The 19546-nt window shown below is 49.9% G+C and overlaps 1 protein-coding gene across 1 annotated transcript in view; it reads right to left on the reverse strand.

Moving 5' to 3' along the window:
• Nucleotides 1-19546, reverse strand: part of STK40 (serine/threonine kinase 40) — a 41712-nt gene that overhangs the window by 18578 nt on the left and 3588 nt on the right. The window contains exons 2-4 of the mRNA XM_008585593.1: nucleotides 3684-3803; nucleotides 1976-2061; nucleotides 1493-1636 (exon numbers count right to left, since the gene is read on the reverse strand). Coding sequence (XP_008583815.1) covers nucleotides 1493-1636; nucleotides 1976-2061; nucleotides 3684-3795 — 342 coding nt within the window. The 5' untranslated portion in view covers nucleotides 3796-3803. The remainder of the gene's footprint in view (nucleotides 1-1492; nucleotides 1637-1975; nucleotides 2062-3683; nucleotides 3804-19546) is intronic.

Below are 19546 nucleotides of genomic sequence, written 5' to 3' on the forward strand. Positions count from 1 at the left end.
AGAACTTGCAGGCAGTTACATAAGAGTGGTTAAGAGTATGGCTCAGGTCTCAGATGGCTGGGTGCGGCCCTTCTCCACCACATCTTAGCTGTGGGACCGGGGGTAGTTTGCTTAACCTCTCAGGTCTCCAGTTCCTCATCTGTAAAAGGGAGTTAGCAATCCCTCCCTCACCAGTATCGAGAGAACTGAAAGAGATAGCCCATGTCTAGTGCTTAGGTCCTGCCATAGTCTGGGCTCAGAAACAGTACCGCTACCGACACTGCGGCTGCGAGCTCTAGATTTATTTTCCTTGCAGAAGGGGTTTCAAGTGAGGCAAAAACACGCATGACATGGGGACTTTTATCCTACCAGCTTAAGGAGGCTGGCCCTTGGTGTCATCTTCAGCAGACTGACTGTCCCCTCTGGGGAATCCCTAGATGACCAGGTATGCACATCTCTTCTCAAGAGCAAGAGGCCTCCTGGTCATTCTGAACCTAACTCTTCATTTCTAGAGATACGATTTCAGTTCTGCTTGAGGATGGCTCTTTTCAGGGTACGGGTTGCTAATCAGTACCTTTGCTAAAGGACCTGGAACTTCTGAGTACGGGAGCTCAGGGACATTCGCCAAACAAACTGAAATGCCCCAGCAGGCAGAAGGAGTGTCAGTATCAAAAACAACTGTGGTGATCTACAGTGGCTCCAAATGCTGCTTCTTCCTCACTGTGCTCCCTTCTACCCTGGCTTGGCTGATTCCTGACAACACAGATGGAAGGAGCCTGGATGTCTTTATATAACTTCCTGGTTTCCTAGTTCTCAGAAAAGTGGCCATTCAAAGAAAACCTGGCCACTGTAATATGCAAATTATGCATTCCTGCCAGGCTGTGGTCATGGCTACAGGAGCGCTGCAGCAGCGAGTGTGACCCCAGGCAGACCTGCAGCCCACCCTGCCCATGACATCCTCACGCACCCAGCATGGCAGGGACACCAGGGGACATGTGTTGTGAGCTGCTCCACATATGGCTGTGGCCCCAGTGTAGTGGATTGAATTATGTCCCCCCAAAACACACTGAAGCTTAAATTGTGTCCCCCAAGTTCTATGTATTAGAAACTTAGCCCCCACTGTGTCTGTTAAGAGGGTGGGAAATCCTATTATGGTAATTGAAAGGTGGAGCCTTGAAGAGGTAATTGGATTGTAGGACCATGCAGCAGTGAATGGATTAAAAATGGTGGTCAGGGGCGTGGTTCTGAGGGCTTTCAAAGAATAGTGTCTGTCTTGCTCTCTCTGCTCCCACCATCCTGCAATGTGAGACCCCTGGGCCACTGTTGCCACCACCAGATGGACTTTTGACTTCCCAGACTCAGAAATTGTAAGCAATAAATTTCATTTTCTTTATAAATTACCCAGTTCAATGTACTTTGTTAAAGGAACAAAAACGGACTAATACACCCAGGAAGCACTGGCTCCCAGAGCCAGCCTGGGGAGGGAGTGGTGATGTGGGGGCTGGCCACTCACCTGGAAGAGACCGTGGTGGTGCACCACGCCGTCCTGCGTGTGGAGGAGGGACAGGAGCGAGTACTCGGTGTGTAGCAGCATCTTGCCTTGCCGCTCCTCTTGGCTCTCCATGCCCTGGTCCCCCCTCTCCTCGAGAGTAAGGATCTTCAGGAGAGCACAAAAACAAAACCGAAAAACCAAACACCTTACTATACACAGCGGAATGGCTGGAAGAGGGGAGGCAGAAGCTTCACTTTCTACCATACAACACTTGCACACAACTCACACACAAACGTGCGAAGTGAAACCGCTTTTCTGAATGCGATTGCAATGTAATTTATGCAGAGATAAAACTCTTTAAATCAGGACTTGTTCTGAACGAGACTGTGTGAACTCGATTGCTTCGCAGCAAGACATGGTGCTACTCTTGTAAACAAGCGATGCAGGTGTGAAGGTGGAGAGGAGAGAGGAGTGGGCTGGTGGGAAGGCTTATGCCCCACTTACCTTCAGCTGATAGAAGTCATCTGTGCCATCTTTCCTCGCTAGACACTGCACGATGCTCGGCACTGGTGAGTTGCCCAGACGGGGCCCTATGGCACAGAAAGCCGCTGGCTTACTTTCCAGTATCACACATCATGCCACCGTGTGGTCAGGAGGGCACCACAGTTCATGCCCACTGGGCTGACCTCCCTAAAGTCTCCTGGTAGAGAGTTCTCATGGTGACCTCTCTAAAAATGGAGAGGGGTGTGTGTGTATTTACCTGAGATTCACTTGGCTTCTGCAGGCACATTTCTCAAGAAGAACCCTGGGTGCATGTTAGAATCTCTGTGGAGCAGCTGATAAAGAAAGAGGTCCCAGGCTGCAACCTGGACCCTCTGCATCAGCAACTCCAGGGTGAGGCTCCAGGGACTATAACTTTAGCAAGTTCCCTGGTGATTCTGATACAGTCAACTTGGTGCCTGTCCAAGTGCCAGCTTTTGGGACCTTCTGTGCTTCTGGAGATGCATAGTGCTCGCTGTCCTATGACAGCACCCCACCTGAGCTCTCTGAGCAGAAATCAGATGGTGTCACAGGGCCACTGCCCTGAGAGAGACCATTACCAATGCCCTGCTATTCTTAACATATAGCCCACAGTCCCTTCTTTGGCCTCCAAGTCCTTGTACAATGTGGTTTCTGCCCACCTTTCCAACTGAGTATGTTCCATCCCCCTTCCCTGGCCATACCCTAGCTAAGGTGGGCTCTTAATTCCCAACAGGGTAAGCTCTTCCCTGCCTTTGGGCCTTTGCACTTGCTGGTTCTTCTGTCTGGAATGCTTCTCCTCTGCTTTTCATATAGCTGCTCCTTCTCACCCTCGGATGTCAGCTCAAAAGTCACTTCCTCATAGAGGCCTTCCTTGTCTACACTATCTATAGGCCCCCCTCACTCTCACATCCTTCGAGGCACTTATCACCACCAGTGAAGATCTTGTGTGTTGTTTCCTGCCCTCACAGAATGTTAAGTTCCGTGAGGGCAGGAACTTGTCTATTTTATGCACTGCTGCATTCCTGGCAAATAGCAGAGGCCTGGCATGTGGCAGGTGTCATTAACTGTTTGCTGAATGACTGAAGCTAGGCTGATGTGCCCGTAAGTCCAAGATGCTGCCCCAAAGCAAAACTCATGCCCAGTCTCTGGCTGCCAGGAGAGTTGGGGGTCCTCAGAGCCCACACCATCTGCAAGCTTGATGATAAGCAATCAGACATCATGCAGAAAGGCCCTGCTGCTCCTTTCAGAACTCTACAGGATTTCTGTGCCAATTTTACAAGAAGTTTGGCAGGTGGGGGGGAGGGTGCGGCTACACAAAACGCTTTGTGAAATGAATCATGCCATCCAAGAACGCTCAAAGCAGTGCCTTGCATGAGGGATATTGGGTTCTAACGCAGCTGTGCGCTTCCCATGGGCACACCGACATTCTGGGGGCACACACAGGATTCTCTGAGGAAGAGACAGAGTTTAGCTCTCAGCTGAGACTGATGAGCTAAGGCTGGTGTGGCTACAATAAAAATGACAATGCTTGGTACAGAGTGACTTAAGTCATCCACTGACATAAAGCGGTGAAGCTAGGGACCAGGCCAGGGGCACCTCAGTCTGGATGTCTGCAGGTCAGACTGTGCAAGCCAATGTGCCCTGCCCCTGCCCCCCTGCACACCCACTGCCCTGGGGATCAGAAGCTTACCAAGGATGAACGGTCCAGCTCTCTTCGCATTATTTCCAGAAATCCCACTTCCTAGAGCCTTCGCCCTGGCCGACGTTTCCCCAGCTCCTCTATCTGATGCTCTCCGCTTCATTCTCAGCTCTAGACAAGACAGAAAAGACCCCTTCTCACTGAGTAAGTCAGCGACTTCCCTTGCGGGCTAAGCCCGCCCGCAAGTCTCTGACTTGGAGATGCATCACACAGCTGCTGCTGCTGTTCACAGCTGCTGCCACCTCCTCCCCGCCTGGAGGAGCAGCCAAAGCTCCTTTACTTGGGCGCTAAGGTGATGTCCTTTAAGGCAGCACATACAGGCTACACAGATGGGAAGCTGGCCGACTGCAAAGGGGCTGGTGAAGTGCATCACTTGAGCTACACAGTCTCTTGGTTTGAATATATCATGATTTATCTAACCATTCCCCTATTTATGGACATCTAGGTTCTTTCCATTATTTTTTATTAATAGCCATGTACACACTAGTATATATATTAGCATAGCTGTCTCTCTCCCTCAGGATAAATCTGAGAAGCAGAACTACAGGGTCACATGGGGCACATGTTTCTGAAGGTATTTGACACATTCTGCTAGGCTGCTATCTGGAAGGCTGTGCCAATTTATCAGAGTGAGTTCCAGAACCTGCACTCAAACTGAGTATTTCCTTACTCTTATAAATCACCAATTTGATGGGTAACAAAAGTATACCGTTTTTAAAATTCATAATTCTTTAATTCTTTCTTTTTTTTTTTCCCTTTATGTCTTTTTTACTGACTGGTAACGGGATTGCAACCCTCGGTGTTGCGCCTGTACCGGGGACCGGCAACGGGATTGCAACCCTCGGTGTTGCGCCCGCACCGCGCTCAGCCAGTGAGCAGGAACCAGTCTCCACATGGAATCCGAACCCTTGGCGGGAGCGCCGTCACGCTCCCAAGCGGCACACTCTCCAGTGCGCCACCGGGTCAGCCCATAATTCTTTAATTATTTCTGAGGCAGAACATGTTTCACATGCTAACTGGTTGTATGCATTATTTCTTTTGTGAATTTCCTTCATATTCTTTTTCTATTTTTTTTCCTTTTTGTCTTTTTTCGTGACCGGTAACGGGATCGCAACCCTTGGTGTCGTGCCTGTACCGCGACTGGCAAGGGATCGCAACTCTCGGTGTCACGCCCGCACCGCGCTCAACCAGTGAGCGGACCGGTCTCTATATGGGATCCGAACCCTCGGCGGGAGCGCCGCCGCGCTCCCAAGCGCCGCACTCTACCGAGTGCGCCACTGGGTCAGCCCATTCTTTTTCTATTTTTTATTACTATGTGTGTATTAGTGTTATTGGTTTTTAGGAGCTATTTATGTATTATGGCTATAACTAACATAGGATGTAGTTTTTTCTTCATCTTTTAACTTTATTTATTTATTTACTTATTTTTATTTATTTATTTTTTTTCCCTTTTTTTTGTCTTTTTTCGTGACCGGCAACGGATCGCAACCCTCAGTGTCGCGCCCGTACCGGACCGGGACTGGCAACGGGATCGCAACCCTCGGTGTTGCGCCCGCACCTCGCTCAGCCAGTGAGCCGCTGGTCTGTATGTGGGATCCGAACCCTTGGCGGGAGCGCCACCGCGCTTCCCGAGCGGCGCACTGTAGCAGTGTGCCACCGGGCCGGCCCAAAAAAGATTAAATTTTTATGTAGTCAAATATTTCTGTCTTTTCCTTTCATTGTTTTTGCTGATATTCCTGGAAGCCCTCCCCCAGTGAGAACAAGTACATATTCACCACTGAGGTTAAATCCTTACATGCTGTTGTTCTGGCCATTCCTCTAAACCCTGGGAGACTGACTACATGCAGTGAACTGGAAAGTGGACGAGATGACCACTGCTAGTTTAGTCTACCAAGCCTGCCTCCCATCAACTCTAATCTGTTTTCAGAGCTGTGCCACAGAGGAACAGGGCCATGACTTAATTCTGAGAGCACTTCCATATTTTGTAATTATGTATTTATATGTTTAATATCTGCACCCCCCCCCCAAAATTCCCCCACCACTAAAAATTCCACAAGGGGGGGAATATATATATATATGTGTGTGTGTGTGTGTGTGTAAAAAACTATTGCACTCCAGAGCCCGGCTCAGCAGATACTCCATGAATGAATGGATGACTGCCTTCCAATTGGTGACAGTTATTACCAGGTCATCAACCCTGTGCTTGTCCTCAACTGCCAACACTCCAGTAGTAAGTTGGTATCACTAGCATTGTGACTCTGTCCTCTCTCTTCCCTGGCACACTAAGCCTCCTCTCTCTTTCCCAGTTCCCTGGGGAGCACAACAGCAGTGTGTCACATCTGTGCAGATGCTGCCTACGCGCCTTTGCACAGGCATGGTCTAGACAACTGTTTTCTGGGAGCAGCTGCAGCACAGACAATGAGTGGGCTCAGTCCGACCCCACCCACTCAACTCAGGATTCAACTCAAGCAAATGGCACGGGAACCGCTCCAAGATGCAGGCAGACAGAAGGATGGGAGCAGACGGGCAAGGAGAGGAAAAAGATGCTGGTGGGGGAAGAGGCAGCACGGCCACCTCCCTTCCTGAATGCCCATTCATGCTACCTGGAGTTGATGAGGCAATGGAGGCCTCATGAAGAGGCAGGCCTGGAAAATCAAAAGCTGCTCTCGGTTCACTAGGGGACTGAGCAAATACAAAGCTCCTGGGACAGATGCTCCTGACCCCACTCCTTGCTTGTGTATGGGGAGAACCTGCCCACCCTCAAGTCATCCTGATGTGCATGCCTCCAGAGACACATCTGCAAATGGTCCACAAATGCTCCTATGGGGAGGCCTGCTCTGAGCAATTCTGGCTTCACAGTGAGATCCGTGATGATGAAGCTCTAGCTACTCTGGTCTCAGAAGGACTTGGGGCCCAGGCCCCTCCAGAGATGCCTGGTCCTCAGGGTGGGGTGAAGGGCCTGAGCCCAGCCTGGTTCAGATGCAGCTATTTTGCTGGTGTTTCCTGGGCCCATTGCTCAGCTGCCTAAGAACTCAACATCCTGGCTTAGAAGTCTCTGGAGGTTTGAATCTGTCAACTCTTTAACATTCTATCCTCACAAGTCAGCACCAGTCCCCTTAGAACCTGAACTCAACAGGAAGCTCAGTGAGGCAACAATGGGGCTGAGGGGTAGAGGCCAGCCTGGCACCCCCACCTCTGCAGGCTGCAGCTATGCTCCTTAATTCTGAAAGCAGGGGCCTCCATCTGCTTTGCCACGCCTAGGGAGCAAGTTGTAGGCCTCAGCACAAGGAGACCTCTCAGCTCTAGGACAGCTCCCATGACAGATCCCGTCCATCCATGGGGACACCTGATCCCTGCTCTCTATGTGGGCTTAAGGTCATCTCACCCTAAAGCTGCTGGGGCAACATGAGTCCAGACCTCTCAGCAAGGCAACGAAGGCTGGGCCATCAGAGACACATAAGGGTCCTAAGGCTATAGAAGCCCAGAGTCCAGTGGGATAGTATGACAGAATACAGAAGAGTTGAGTGGGGCACAGACAGGTAGGGTACTATATAGCAGTATAGTATCCTACCTCCAAAGGGAGGTGGGCTGCAAAGAAAGATGCTATTGCGCTAATGAGACACAGTCACTGTCCTTCCCAGCTCAGTCCATCCTTAACTCCACCCAACTTCCAGGTTGAAGCCTGGCCAAGATATAGAGGGTCCCATCACTCAGACCTGGAAGCATTCTCATAGGTGTCCAAACAGGAGTGCACATGTGTGGGTCAGATGCATGGTCCCCACTCACTGTATACTCATACAGATGCCCCATCCCCCAACAAACATGAGGGGCGGCAGCAGGGCCTGCCCACATGTTTAGAGAGTTCTACACTCAACCCTGTCCTAGGCTTCTTACAGCAACCTCTGGGTTTCTGGAGAGATGGTGACCCTGCAAACCAAACCAGTGAAGAAAGAGCACAAGGACAGTCCCTGCAAGGAGCAAACCACAGATCCTGAGCCACTGATTACTTGGGGTTTGTAGCATGTGTGTATGTGTGTGTGTGGGTACAACAGCAGCTGGGAGCCACTATTTGTTAGCACCTGCCAATGCCCACCTGAGCCAAAGGACTATGTCTACTCTGCAAAGGACTACATCTACTCTACTATGTATGCTCAGCAGGGTCAGGCTGAGCCAACAGCTTCAGTATTCAAGCTGTCCCTGTCAGCAGCCCCTAGCCCCATCCTCGTGTTTCCTGGCTGTCGAAAATAAATTAATAAAGAACAAATGTGCCTGAGCCATTCAGTTCTCTGTCTTCTGGTCTCTACCTCTGGCAGTCTACTGAAGGCAGTGATCCTGCACCTCTATCCAGCCCACCTGGCACCTGGAAGTAAGCACAGAGCCCCCCACCCATCCCTGGCCTCAATCCTATTTGCCATGCACTGGTTAAAGGTCTATGTGCCCAGACCCATACCAAATCCCAGGAGGGAGGGAGAAACAAGTCTCTGCCCAAGGGCACTGAGAGGCAGACCACCATGGTTTTTCACCTCACAACAGAGGCAGAAGACATCTGTACAGCTTGGGGAAAGGAAACAGCCTGGGGGCCCCAGGTGTCCCATGCCTGGTCCAGTCACTCTGAGGCTGAAGGGATCACCATCTTGGCTTATAACTCACACTGGTTGGGGGCCGGCCCGGTGGCGCACTGCTACAGTGTGCCACTTGGGAGCGCGGTGGCGCTCCTGCCGAGGGTTCGGATCCCACATACAGACCGGTTCCGCTCACTGGCTGAGCGAGGTGCGGGTGCGACACGGAGGGTTGCGATCCCGTTGCCGGTCCCGGTCCGGTACGGGCGTGACACTGAGGGTTGCGATCCGTTGCCGGACACGGAAAAAGACAAAAAGGGAAAAAAAACCAAAAAAAAAAACAAAAAAAAAAACTCACACTGGTTGGGAACCTCTGAGTTAGAGCAGGGGTTTTGGAGCAAGCCAAACCTGGGTTCAAACCTCTACACCATCACTTAATAGTGATGAGCTCTTGGGCAAGTTACTTATTCTGTATCTACAAAATAGAGTCACCATCTGTCTTACTTACAACTTTGTTCTAAAGACTGAGATAATTCATGGAAAAGGTTTAGTAGAGTAACTATTAGGATATTGTAAGCATTTGACAAATTGTGCTATTATTAGCTTAAACACAGTAGCTTCGAATTTTTCCTGCCCAAAGAGAAAGGGATAGTTAGGCACTGAGTTGGGGGCTGGGGAGAGCAGGGGGAGGGTAAATAGACTGAAGGCTTAAGGGGCCTTGAACGTGCTGTCGGTCTGCTGCCTGAGACCACAGGCCTGAGTGGTCTGATGGCCAGCCTGAGTGACATGCCCAACCCAGTGGGGAGCAGAGGAGGCTGGGAGTGAGCTGGAGCTACTGAGAGGCAGAGGAGTGCTGGGCAGAGCTGGGTGTGCATTCTGCAGTAGAAGGCAGAGGACAGCTGTGCTGTGGGTCACGGGAGCGCCTGCTCTTTTGGGCAGAGGCACAGAACATCTCATCTTCTTGCTCACTGGACTGTGGGGAGCAGAGACCCTCACTCTGCAGGCGAAGGCTGGAGGACCAGCTGGCAACCATCTATTGGGGCATGGTAAGGGACTATCCAGAATGATGAGGCCACCCTGGGTCTGTCATCACGATCCAGGTGGGGGTGATGCAGAGGAGGGGAGGAGTCTGGAATTAAGACTGGTGTCTCTAGCTCAAGATCACTTGGAGCAGGCTTGAGAGAGGACGGAAGAACACATATACTGGGCTATAAAACTTTTACTATTTGAAGGACATAGCTTCTGGGTGTGTGCATTTGTCAAAACAACTGAACGGTACAGTTAAAGATCTGTGAAACTCACTGCGTGTGAATATACTACAATTTTAAAAAAGCAAGCTGCAACCTTAACCAAATAGTCAAAGTTAATATCACCAATTACGGAACAAACTGACATCATGTGCCTCCTGACATAATGCACTTAATAAAGATACATCACTTATGTTTTTTTTTTTTTTTTTTTTTTTTTTTGCTAGAAATGTACGATTTGAATCTAATCATGAGATAAACCCAAACAGGGACATTCAACAAAATGGGCCTATATGCCAGACAATTAAAGAAAAGCTGAAGAAATATTTGAAATTAAAGGAGACTAAAGACACAAGAAAAGCATGGGTGATCCTGGAAAAAAAAAAAAGTGATAAAAGACATGACTGGGCAACAGGCAAAACTCTGAATATAGACTGTATATCAGACGATTGTTTTGTGGTTTTTTTTGGTTTTTTTGGCAGTTGGCAGGTAAGGGGATCTGAACCCTTGACCTTGGTGTTACAACACCGTGCTCTAACCAACTGAGCTAGCTAGCTAGCTGTAGATGACAGTATTGAATCAGTTAAATGCCCTGAATTTGAAACTTGTGTTGTGGGTATATAGGAGAATGTCCTTGTTTTTAGGTGATATATGCTCAAGTGTCTAGGTGTGAAGGGTCACAATGTCTGTAACTTACTCTCAGGTACCTGGAGGCAGAGGAGAAAGTTCAACCTGCTGGAATAGCTCCCAAGACCTGATTCACAGGTTCGAAGGGAATTGCATGTGGGTATGCAGCCCACAGTGGCACAACCTGGAATCTCATACTTGTTGGGCAAAGCAAGCCTGGTATGAACAGGGGTTCAGTTCTGTGCGGTCCCCTCTCCCAAATGAGGCCTCAGTGCAATCCCTGGGTCTGCCACCTGGTGGCATCTATCTGCAGTGCAACTTCAAAGGGTTTCAAAGGTGCAGGATGGTGGGATACTGCTCCCTTTGGGCTGATGGGGTAGCCAGTCCATCGGAAGACCCTACCTCAGCTATCTGGGTAATCGGGGCTGGATAGATTCCAGCAGGCTGCACTAGCTCTATCTGTCTGCTATGGAGGTCCTCCAAAGGCTCCCACGGTCCTCAGGAAGAAACTCAAACTCCTCAGCAGCTGACCAGACCAGGCTACCTCTCCGGCCTCACTACCCTTATATGCATCCTAAATCTAGCCACACCAAATGACTCACAATTCCCTGAGTGTGTCATGAACACCCTTGCCCTGCCCTTCTCTCCCTGGCTGGCTCGTCCTTCTCCCTCAGTCCTCACTGAAGTGTCACCTCCTACAGCAAGTCTTCATCAAAGGACTCTTGCCAGAGCTGGCTGCTCCTCCCCCAGCTCCCAGAGCACTTGAGCACACCTCTATCCCCTGCCAATGTGCTGTAATCATTGATTTATCTGCCTGGCACCCCTATCCCAGGCAGTGGACTCCCCAGAGGGAGCAACTCCAATCCATCTCTGCTTCCCTGAACACAGCCCAACACCTGACAAACTGCTGAAAGAGAAAACAGAGTGGCACTGCTATGCATCTAGAAGGCACTAAAGCCCCTGATAGGGCAGGGGACAGAGACACTTGAATAAAGAGAGGTAGAAGGTGTGGTTTGCAGGCACACTCTGCCCAACTAGAGGCCAGGGGTTGGAGTGGGACCCAGAAGAAAGTACAGATGGTCAGATTAGCTGGTATCTGACAGATAATGGCAGGAGACAGGGTGTCACTGCTGCAACTAACTGGGACTGCACTGGTGTTGGGATAGCTTGTTCAGGAAAAGTCCCACATCAGAAACGCAGGGACAGGATGGGGTCTATGCTGGCTGATCACCAGGAGCTGTGCTTAGATAGTGTTTGCTGCTAGAGAGCAACTCCCACTGAGGAATTAAATGCATTCACCACATGCCTGCAGCTTGTGCAGAACCCCTACTGATGAAGGGATGGACCAGTCCCTGATGGGGAAAAATCCCTTTTTAATCTAGCAAAAAGATCTGCTTTCCTGCAGCAAGATGTGGGAGTGTGTGTGACAGCCTGGCCTGCCCCTTCACACCAGTGACAGGTCCTAGAGCCACTCCAGGTTTGTGATGTGAAGGTCCTTCTGCTGGTCAGAAAAATTCCTACCACTCTTGCTTCCCCAGCATGGGAGGCCCACAATCTCAAGTTAACTATCATAACTAATTTTTGCACACGGCTTTATAGTTTACAAAGTACTTGCAAATGCATAAATATAACTGATCACACAAGACACACACAAACACACAAAACACAATATTTTCTAGAACAAAATATTGACACTCAGAGATACTGAGAACTGGCTAGTTGTTAAAGGAATTGGGACATGAACTCAGGTTTTCTGATGCTAAATCCCATATTCTCTCTACTTGACCACACCACTTTCTCAATTGTTCCTTCTCCACCCTGTGTCTGCGTTGTTCTAGGAACCAGAGAGGACCACACCCTCCAGGCTTCCCTATGAACAATCATTCTCCTGGAACCAGGGAGCTGCCAAGTCAGAAAGCTGCAGGTGAGCAAGGAAGGAGAGGGGCCCTGCTTGTCCCTGGAGGAGGCATTTCAGTGTCCCCTGAGTGAGGCCCCTCCGGAGAAAAGGGCTGAGACAGACAGAACCTGGGTTGCCGAGACACCCTCCCACCCTTCTCTGACCCAAGCACTCTGGGAGCCAACCCTGTTGCACCCCGAAACTCATGAGCAGGTGCTTCCACCAGGGTCACTGGCTTCCCTGCAGGCCTCCTCTCCATCTCCAAAGTCAGCCCAGGAAACCAAGAGGAATCTGTAGCCCTCAGAACCAAGGGTTTCAAACCATAGACCAGTTACCCAAATGCCAGTTGGGAGAGCAAGGTGGATTTTGGAGTCATGTAAGCCAGGGTTCAAATTTCAGCTTTTGACACTCACTTGCATTGTGATCCTGAAATAGTGGCCCACCCTTCGTGGGCCTCAGTTTCCTCATCTCCCTCCTTCACAAGACAGTTGAAGCATCGGATGGGATCCTGTGGTTGGCGGTGTTGCGAAGGCTTTGCTGGGGGAGAAGTGAATGTTCCCTGCCACGTGCCCAGGTGACCTCCCTGTGGCAAGTCTCTCTAGGCACAGACCTTTTTAACCATCATTTGATGGGCACCTACTGCTTGCCACAAACCACTCTTGGTGTTTCCTAAGTTCTCTCTTTAATTCTCACAACTTTATAAAAATTCCTGTTTTTATTACGAGAAGCCAAAGCCTACAGACCCTGGCCCAGGTCACCGTCCTAGAAAGTTCCCTGAGGTCTGTTCACTTCTACTTCTACGAGTCTGGCTGGAGTTTCAGGGCTTTTCCACTGAGTTTGAATGATAGCCATCTGTGAAGGAGACATGAGCCCTCTCCCTGGGAGCATGATGACTACAAGCAATCTCCCCAGGAACCCACTGGAAGCCATTTGCTCTGTGCTCAGGATGGATGCTGGGGGGATGGGCAGGCGGACGGAGAGGAGGATTAGCAATCCCTCGACTTCAGCCAGGACTCCCTGATGACAAAGATTCATGCATGTGCTGTCATCTTCACTCTTCCAAAACAGAATAATGTTTTTGTTCATTTTTAAAATGCAGGATATGTATGGCCCCAATTTGTCAAGAATACATAACATCACATAATTCTCTAAATGCTGTCTGTGCTTTACTGCCTCAGGGGTTACGAGTGAAGCAGCAGCCGCTGCTTCTAACCAGAGATCTCTCTTTGCACAGGGTAAACCCCACCCTCTCAAGCCTGCTTTGCTCCAGGCCTGTGGGAGAGTACCTGCTGCAGCCAGGGAGGAAGTGACTCAGCCAGTGGGAAGTGGGAGGGGCGGTCAGAAAAAGGGCCCTGCGCCAGCCTCCCCTCTCCCCCTGTCCCCAGCACATCCTCTGCCACTGGCTTTCCTCAGCAGGACTCCAACTTGCTGAGCACAGCAGGCCTGGGGGCTAGGAGGGACCTGGAAGCCCAATGTTTGCAGCTCAGGGATGCAGCTCTCGTCTTCTCCAGGAGGCAAGATACATGGATGAGCCCCACACAAGGAGACTGAGTAATCAGTGATGTCCCTCTTTACCCCACTGCCTGAGGAAGTCCCCACTGAACTCTTCCATGCCTCCTTGAAGGCTGCACTCGAGAGTCTGGAAGCTAAAGGCCCTTGGACAGAAGGATGTGTCCCAGACCCATTCTGGAAGAAAAAGCCTCGTAGATATACATACAGAAGTGAACAGAAGCTCTCTCTGCAGCTTCCTCTGGGGAAAAGATAAATAGGGTAAGAAACCAGTCCCTGAGGACACTAAACCCGCTGGCTGTTCCTAGGGGCAAGGGACTTCACCAGCAGTCACTCTGAGAGCCACCAGAGCAGAATCCAGGGCAGCATCACCAGCCCTGCCACCAGCTTACCCCTCCCAGGGGCCTCCGGAAGCAGCTGATGTGACAACAAATAATCCGTCACTGTGTGTGGGTGTCGAGGAGGAAGGGACAGACTTAGCTTCTTCTAGGGCTGTTCTGGCCGGGTATCCCCCACCCAGAGAAGCAGCCTGGGAAGCAGCCAAGCACACTGGCTTGGGAGACATTCATGGTGGCCTCTTGGCTCTGCAGGGGGCCTCTGCCATCTGCAGGGCAGATGACCACCAGTCACTGACAACTCTTCCCTGTCATGCCAGCCTGGTTCACTTGGGCTAGAAGAGAAGATTGCAACAAGGGAGATCCTGGCATGAGCATGTGACTAAGAGTCCCCTCAGTGCAAATCATTAGTTACTGCTTTGTGTGGTGACTCAGTCTGAGAACAAAGCCTGCCATGGGGTCCCATGTGGAGTTCAAGTTCTTGCCACCCATGATAGCCCAAACCAAGCAAGGAAAAAACAGCAAGTGACCAAAGAACAACTGGGTAAGTCTGAGAGCTGCCACTCTGTACACTGTGCAACCTGGACATGTGTTCCTCTGTTCTGCAGTCTCCTCACCTGGAGGAGAGGGACAGTGCTGCCCCTGGTGAGGGTTCCCCTGAGGACTGCCAGGAGCCAGTGTGTAGGAGGCACTAGACAAATGTTAAGCATCCTTCTTTCTATCCCAGATTTCCAGAGTGACAGACAGGAAAGCCCAGGCCAGGCCTAGGTGCATGTGATTCTCTCTTTATACTGTTTTCAACAGCAAAAATCACCACACTCATCCTGTGAGAAAGGCAGTTTGGACGGGGGCCAGCAAACTGTCTTTCCTTAAGTGCCTCTATAAAAAATTAAATTAAATTTCACAGCTTTCACAGTGAACAATATAGTTTGCTTTTTGCATTCTTACTGAATGCTGCTGGCTATGGCTGTTCAGAGGGGCAAGAAACTGCCTGGTGTGATTAGAGAGGTGGATGGTGGGCTCTGCCACCAGAGTGCCCTCAGCTGGCCATTCAGTCGGGTGGGCCCACACGAGGGTTTCACCTGCTCTGAGCTGCTGAGAGAGCAGACACGGCTGATCATGAGGGCCAGGAGCCACCACTGACAGACACTCTATCCGTGCACCGGCAAGAGCATTTTCATTACATGTCTGCTCCAGTGTATGTCTCAAGAGGGGTCTTCTCCACCTCCAGTCCCCGGGGCCCTGCACAGGCCCAGCAGGTGTGCAGAAAATGTTCATGAAACTACAGCCAACAAAGAAAAAGAAAATGCACATGCCTCGGGCCCAGCAATTCCAGTTCTGGGGATTTATCCTACAAATATACTTGCATAAGTTCACAAAGATAAATGTGCTCAACGACAGCCCCTATTGAACCATGTGTAGCAACAAAAATCAAAACCACAAAAATCAAAACACACAGACGCATCCCAGACAGGACTCCACCTAAATGTCCACCAAGAGAGGACTGGTTAACTAACTGTGCTCCATCCTGACAATGGAATACTATGCAGCCTTTAAGACTAGGTCCACACATGCTGATAAAGATGTCTATGATATGTTCCCCCAAAAGCTAACTGTAGTACTACATGTATAATATGATCCTATTTGGATAAAAAAGGAAAAACTACACATATCTTTGAATATGCATAGGAAATATCTACAAGAAATTCAACAGTGGATACCTCCAGGCAATAGAACTAGGAGCCCAGGGAGGGAAGAGAGAGTTTCATTTTATATTTTTCTGTATCGTTTAACTATTTTACCACAGGCTACTATAATAACTGTTGAAAATCTAAAGATTTTATGAACCCATTAGAATTGGTCAGAGCAGTAGTGGAATCAGGGGAGGCTGGGCCTTAGAGAAGGCAGACTTGAGAGGATATGGCAGGGGGACAGGTGTAAGCATAAATGCCCCAGATGTGTAAGCCTGTGTGCCAGTGCATGGGGGCATCAGGAGAGTGAGGGATGGAAGGGACAAAACCAATACCCCTGGTAAGCTTTAGCTCTCCCAGGCAGCTTGCAAACATGCCTATAAAGAACTTCCTGCTTGCCGCCTGGCACCCATAAGAGCTGGAAGCTGGCTTAGGACATCTCTTGCAAAGAGCTCACCTGGACCTCATCAGAACTGGCTCCTGGGGCCTGACTAAGGCACTAGGCTGAACATGCTACAGACAACAACACCTCATGTCTGATCCTTGTTATTACCTTAGGTGCAGAGATTGTTATGCCCATTTTACAGAGGAGGAAATGGGTTGGAGACTGGAACTGACTTGTTCAAGGTCACTCAACTAGCAAGTGGCAGAGCTAGGCTCTGAAGCCAGGTCTGATCTGAGCTTAGGCCCTTAACTGCTGGGTGACATGGTTGAAAGTCTCCTTACCCACTACCCATAGGGCAAGAGGGGAAAGGACTGTCTCCAGGCAGTAGCAGTTTCCATTCTTCTGGCAAAGAAGGGACTGGTTCAGCTTTGCCAAGGTCCCTTCCAGCCCTATGGCTCCATTAATCCAAGATCCTATGTGGGCTGGGCTCCCTGGGGCCAGAGCCTGGCCAGGATGGAGGAAGGGAATAGCATGGCCCCTACAGTCATGCAAATGTGGGCTGGAAATCCCAGCTCTGCACTTACTGGTCAAAACAGCGATGGGCTACTTAACCCCTCTGAGCCTGGGTGTTCTCCTCTGTAAAACAGAGGAAACCCCTACTTCCTTAGATTCAATAATGTATTGTAGGGTACATAGCGAAGGACCTGGAAGGCAATGCTGGTTTCCTTCTGTTCTTTCAGGAGAAACCACCTTAGAAGGAGTCAGAACATGGTAGCCCAAACATGGTAATGCTGGGAGCTCCATACTTATTACAAATAAGTAGCAGGACTCACACTCTCCAGAGTTGGCAGATGCCAGCAATGCGGGTCCAAAATCCCCATGGGATGCTGGGCTATGCCAGTCCCAAGGTCTCCCAAGGAGATGAACTGAACTTCTCCCTAGCACTGCTGTCCCCTTAACACATCTCACACCAGCTCTGCCCCAAACCGAAAGACGGATGACAGGCACATCCGTTTTGCTCTTGCCAATTCCCACTACAAAAGACCACCTCACTCTCTCTTCCTTTTGGCCCCTTGGGTTGCAAACTCCTTAAGAGCTAAAGGTCCTCTGTCTCTATCTCTTTTGCCAAGCAGGTGGCAGTCTGTAAACATATTTAGAGGGAAGAGCTTCACTCGGAGTGATAAGAAACCTTCTCAGTTTTGCTACCTCTGGTGCTTTCCAACAGGGACATCATCAGGCCTGTAGATTGCTAAGCTCTGAGGAACCTGATCTCACACCCAGACAGACTGCATAGCCAGGAATGAACACTGGTGGGCTGTAGAGGGTATCTCAGCATCCCCTCAATTCAACCCATCTACTCAACCCAAGAGTAGTTTCACTTGCTGCTCCAGTTTATTAAAAGTGAGCCTAGGGCTGACCCCGTGGCTCACTCGGGAGAGTGCGGCGCTAGAAGCGCGGGTTTGGATCCTATATAGGGATGGCTGGTGTGCTCACTGTCTGAGCGTGGTGCGGGCAACACCAAGCCAAGGGCGATCCGCTTACTGGTTACACTACACTACCCTACCCTACACACACACACACACACACACACACATGCACGCGCGCGCGCGCACACACACACACACACGGAGCCTAAATATACTTTAAAAAAAATAATAAAAGGTACTCTTTGAGGCAGCAACCCCAATTCTAGGAATTTATCCTGCAGATACTTATGGTGGGCAAAATCATATGTATGAAGAAAGTCACTTCAGTTTGCTTTGGAGATCAAAAGACAGCAAATAACCTAAGTGTTTATCAGCAGAGAGTTCGTTGAATAAATTACAAATACGTGACACAATGTAGCCAAAAATGACCCAGATGTGAATGTGCCAAAGTGGAACCATCTTTAAGATAGTAAGTAAATTGAAGCAAGCAATACTGTCTTTTTCCCTTTTGGATCTTGATGACAGAGACTGGGAAGATATGCATGGGCTGCTGTGGGCCCCAGGCCACCTTCAAGGCCACAGTCTCACCTGAGCAAGAAGAAATCCTCCTATTTCAGGCAACTTTCTCATCTACCTTCTTTATACCACAAACCCAAGGATAAATCTTGTGAAAATCTACCAAACTCCAAAGGGCATGTTGGAAGGCCTGCCCACCAGCATACCCCTCTCCATAGCCCAATCCAATTTAGGGATGGTTCATGGCTCCCTGAGAATTCAGGGTTCAAAGGCACTGGGGCAGCTTCCTCTTACTTCTCTGATGGTTCTGAGTGAGTCCTAGGTGAGAAGAGGGGCTCAATCTGCTGACCCAGCATCAGAGAGTAAATTCAATTTCAAGGTCTCTCTCTAGATAAGATCTCCAGGAGTGCTGAGAAAGCTGCCTGTCCCCTGAGGGTCCACTGTGTTTAGCAACCCATTGGTTGGCTGTAGCTTGCTAAATCAGGGTGTATATCACCAGATGGAAGGGCTACTCTTAGGACCATTTTTTTTTTTTTTGGCAGCTGGCCAGCACAGGGGTCCGAACCTGTGACCTTGGTGTTATAAAGCTTCTCTCTAACCAACAGAGCTAACCAGCCAGTCCCCGTGAGGAGCATTTCAAAGCTGTAGAAATTATAGGAGTTTTGCAGACTCAGCAACAGAAGTTTCTGAAACTTGAAGTTCACCTCCCTAATCAAACCTGAGGCAGAGGGAAGGGGCAGGAAAAGAAGTTGCCCTCCTCCCAGGTGCTGACTCAGGCAACACCGGAGGGAAGCCTGGCCCAAAGCAGGACACAGTTCTACAAGACTTTGTAATTGATCCTCTCCCATGAGGGTGAGCTCAGGGCTTCCTGGATGGAGCTGGCAGATTTCACTGGCCATTATCTTCTCCTTGAGCCATCCCTATCTCTGCACTATCACTCACTCTGTCACCCAAACCAATAACCTCAGGGTCAACTGCTACCATTCCTCCTCCCTCAACTGTCACTTCTAAACACTCCAAGAGTCCAGTTTATTTCCACAAAACAGCTCTGATCTTGCCCTTCCTCTCCATCCCACTGCCTCTGTCCTGATCCAAACCCCATCAGCCCTTGCTGTGATTACCGCAACAGCCTCCTACGGGGACTCCAGACTCACTCTCTCCCCAATCCACAGCCAGAGGGCTCTTTGGAAGATGCAGGTCTAATGGCGTGTTTCCTTCACTTGAACAAGGCATCCATCACCGACAGAATACAAAGCTCAAGCACCTTAGCACTGGTGCCTGCCTACCTCTGTAGCCAGGTCCCTTTCACACCCTGTGCTAAAACCCCTTGTGGTTCCTTAAGTGCCACATGCACCAGCAGATATCCATGCCTGTGCCATGCTCTTCCCCCTGCCTGGAGTGATTCAGGGACCCCCAGAAAACTCAATTCACTCTTTAAGATCCAGTTCAAGTTCTAAGGGCTCTCCAAAGTTCTCCCCAATCTCCTCCTCATCCCCAAGGTGAATCATTCTTTCTGCGTGGTTCCCGCCATATGCTGCACAGACTTCTGAGAGACACTTGCCAAGCTCTGTGCAAATGTTGATTGGTTAGGAGACCACCCCTGTCCCTCTCTGTCCCTGCTAGAAGACAACCTCCTCCAGGGCAGTGCTTGCCCCTCCATC

Source organism: Galeopterus variegatus, unplaced genomic scaffold (genome assembly GCF_000696425.1).
Source record: "Galeopterus variegatus unplaced genomic scaffold, G_variegatus-3.0.2 Scaffold106, whole genome shotgun sequence".
Lineage (NCBI taxonomy): Eukaryota > Metazoa > Chordata > Mammalia > Dermoptera > Cynocephalidae > Galeopterus > Galeopterus variegatus.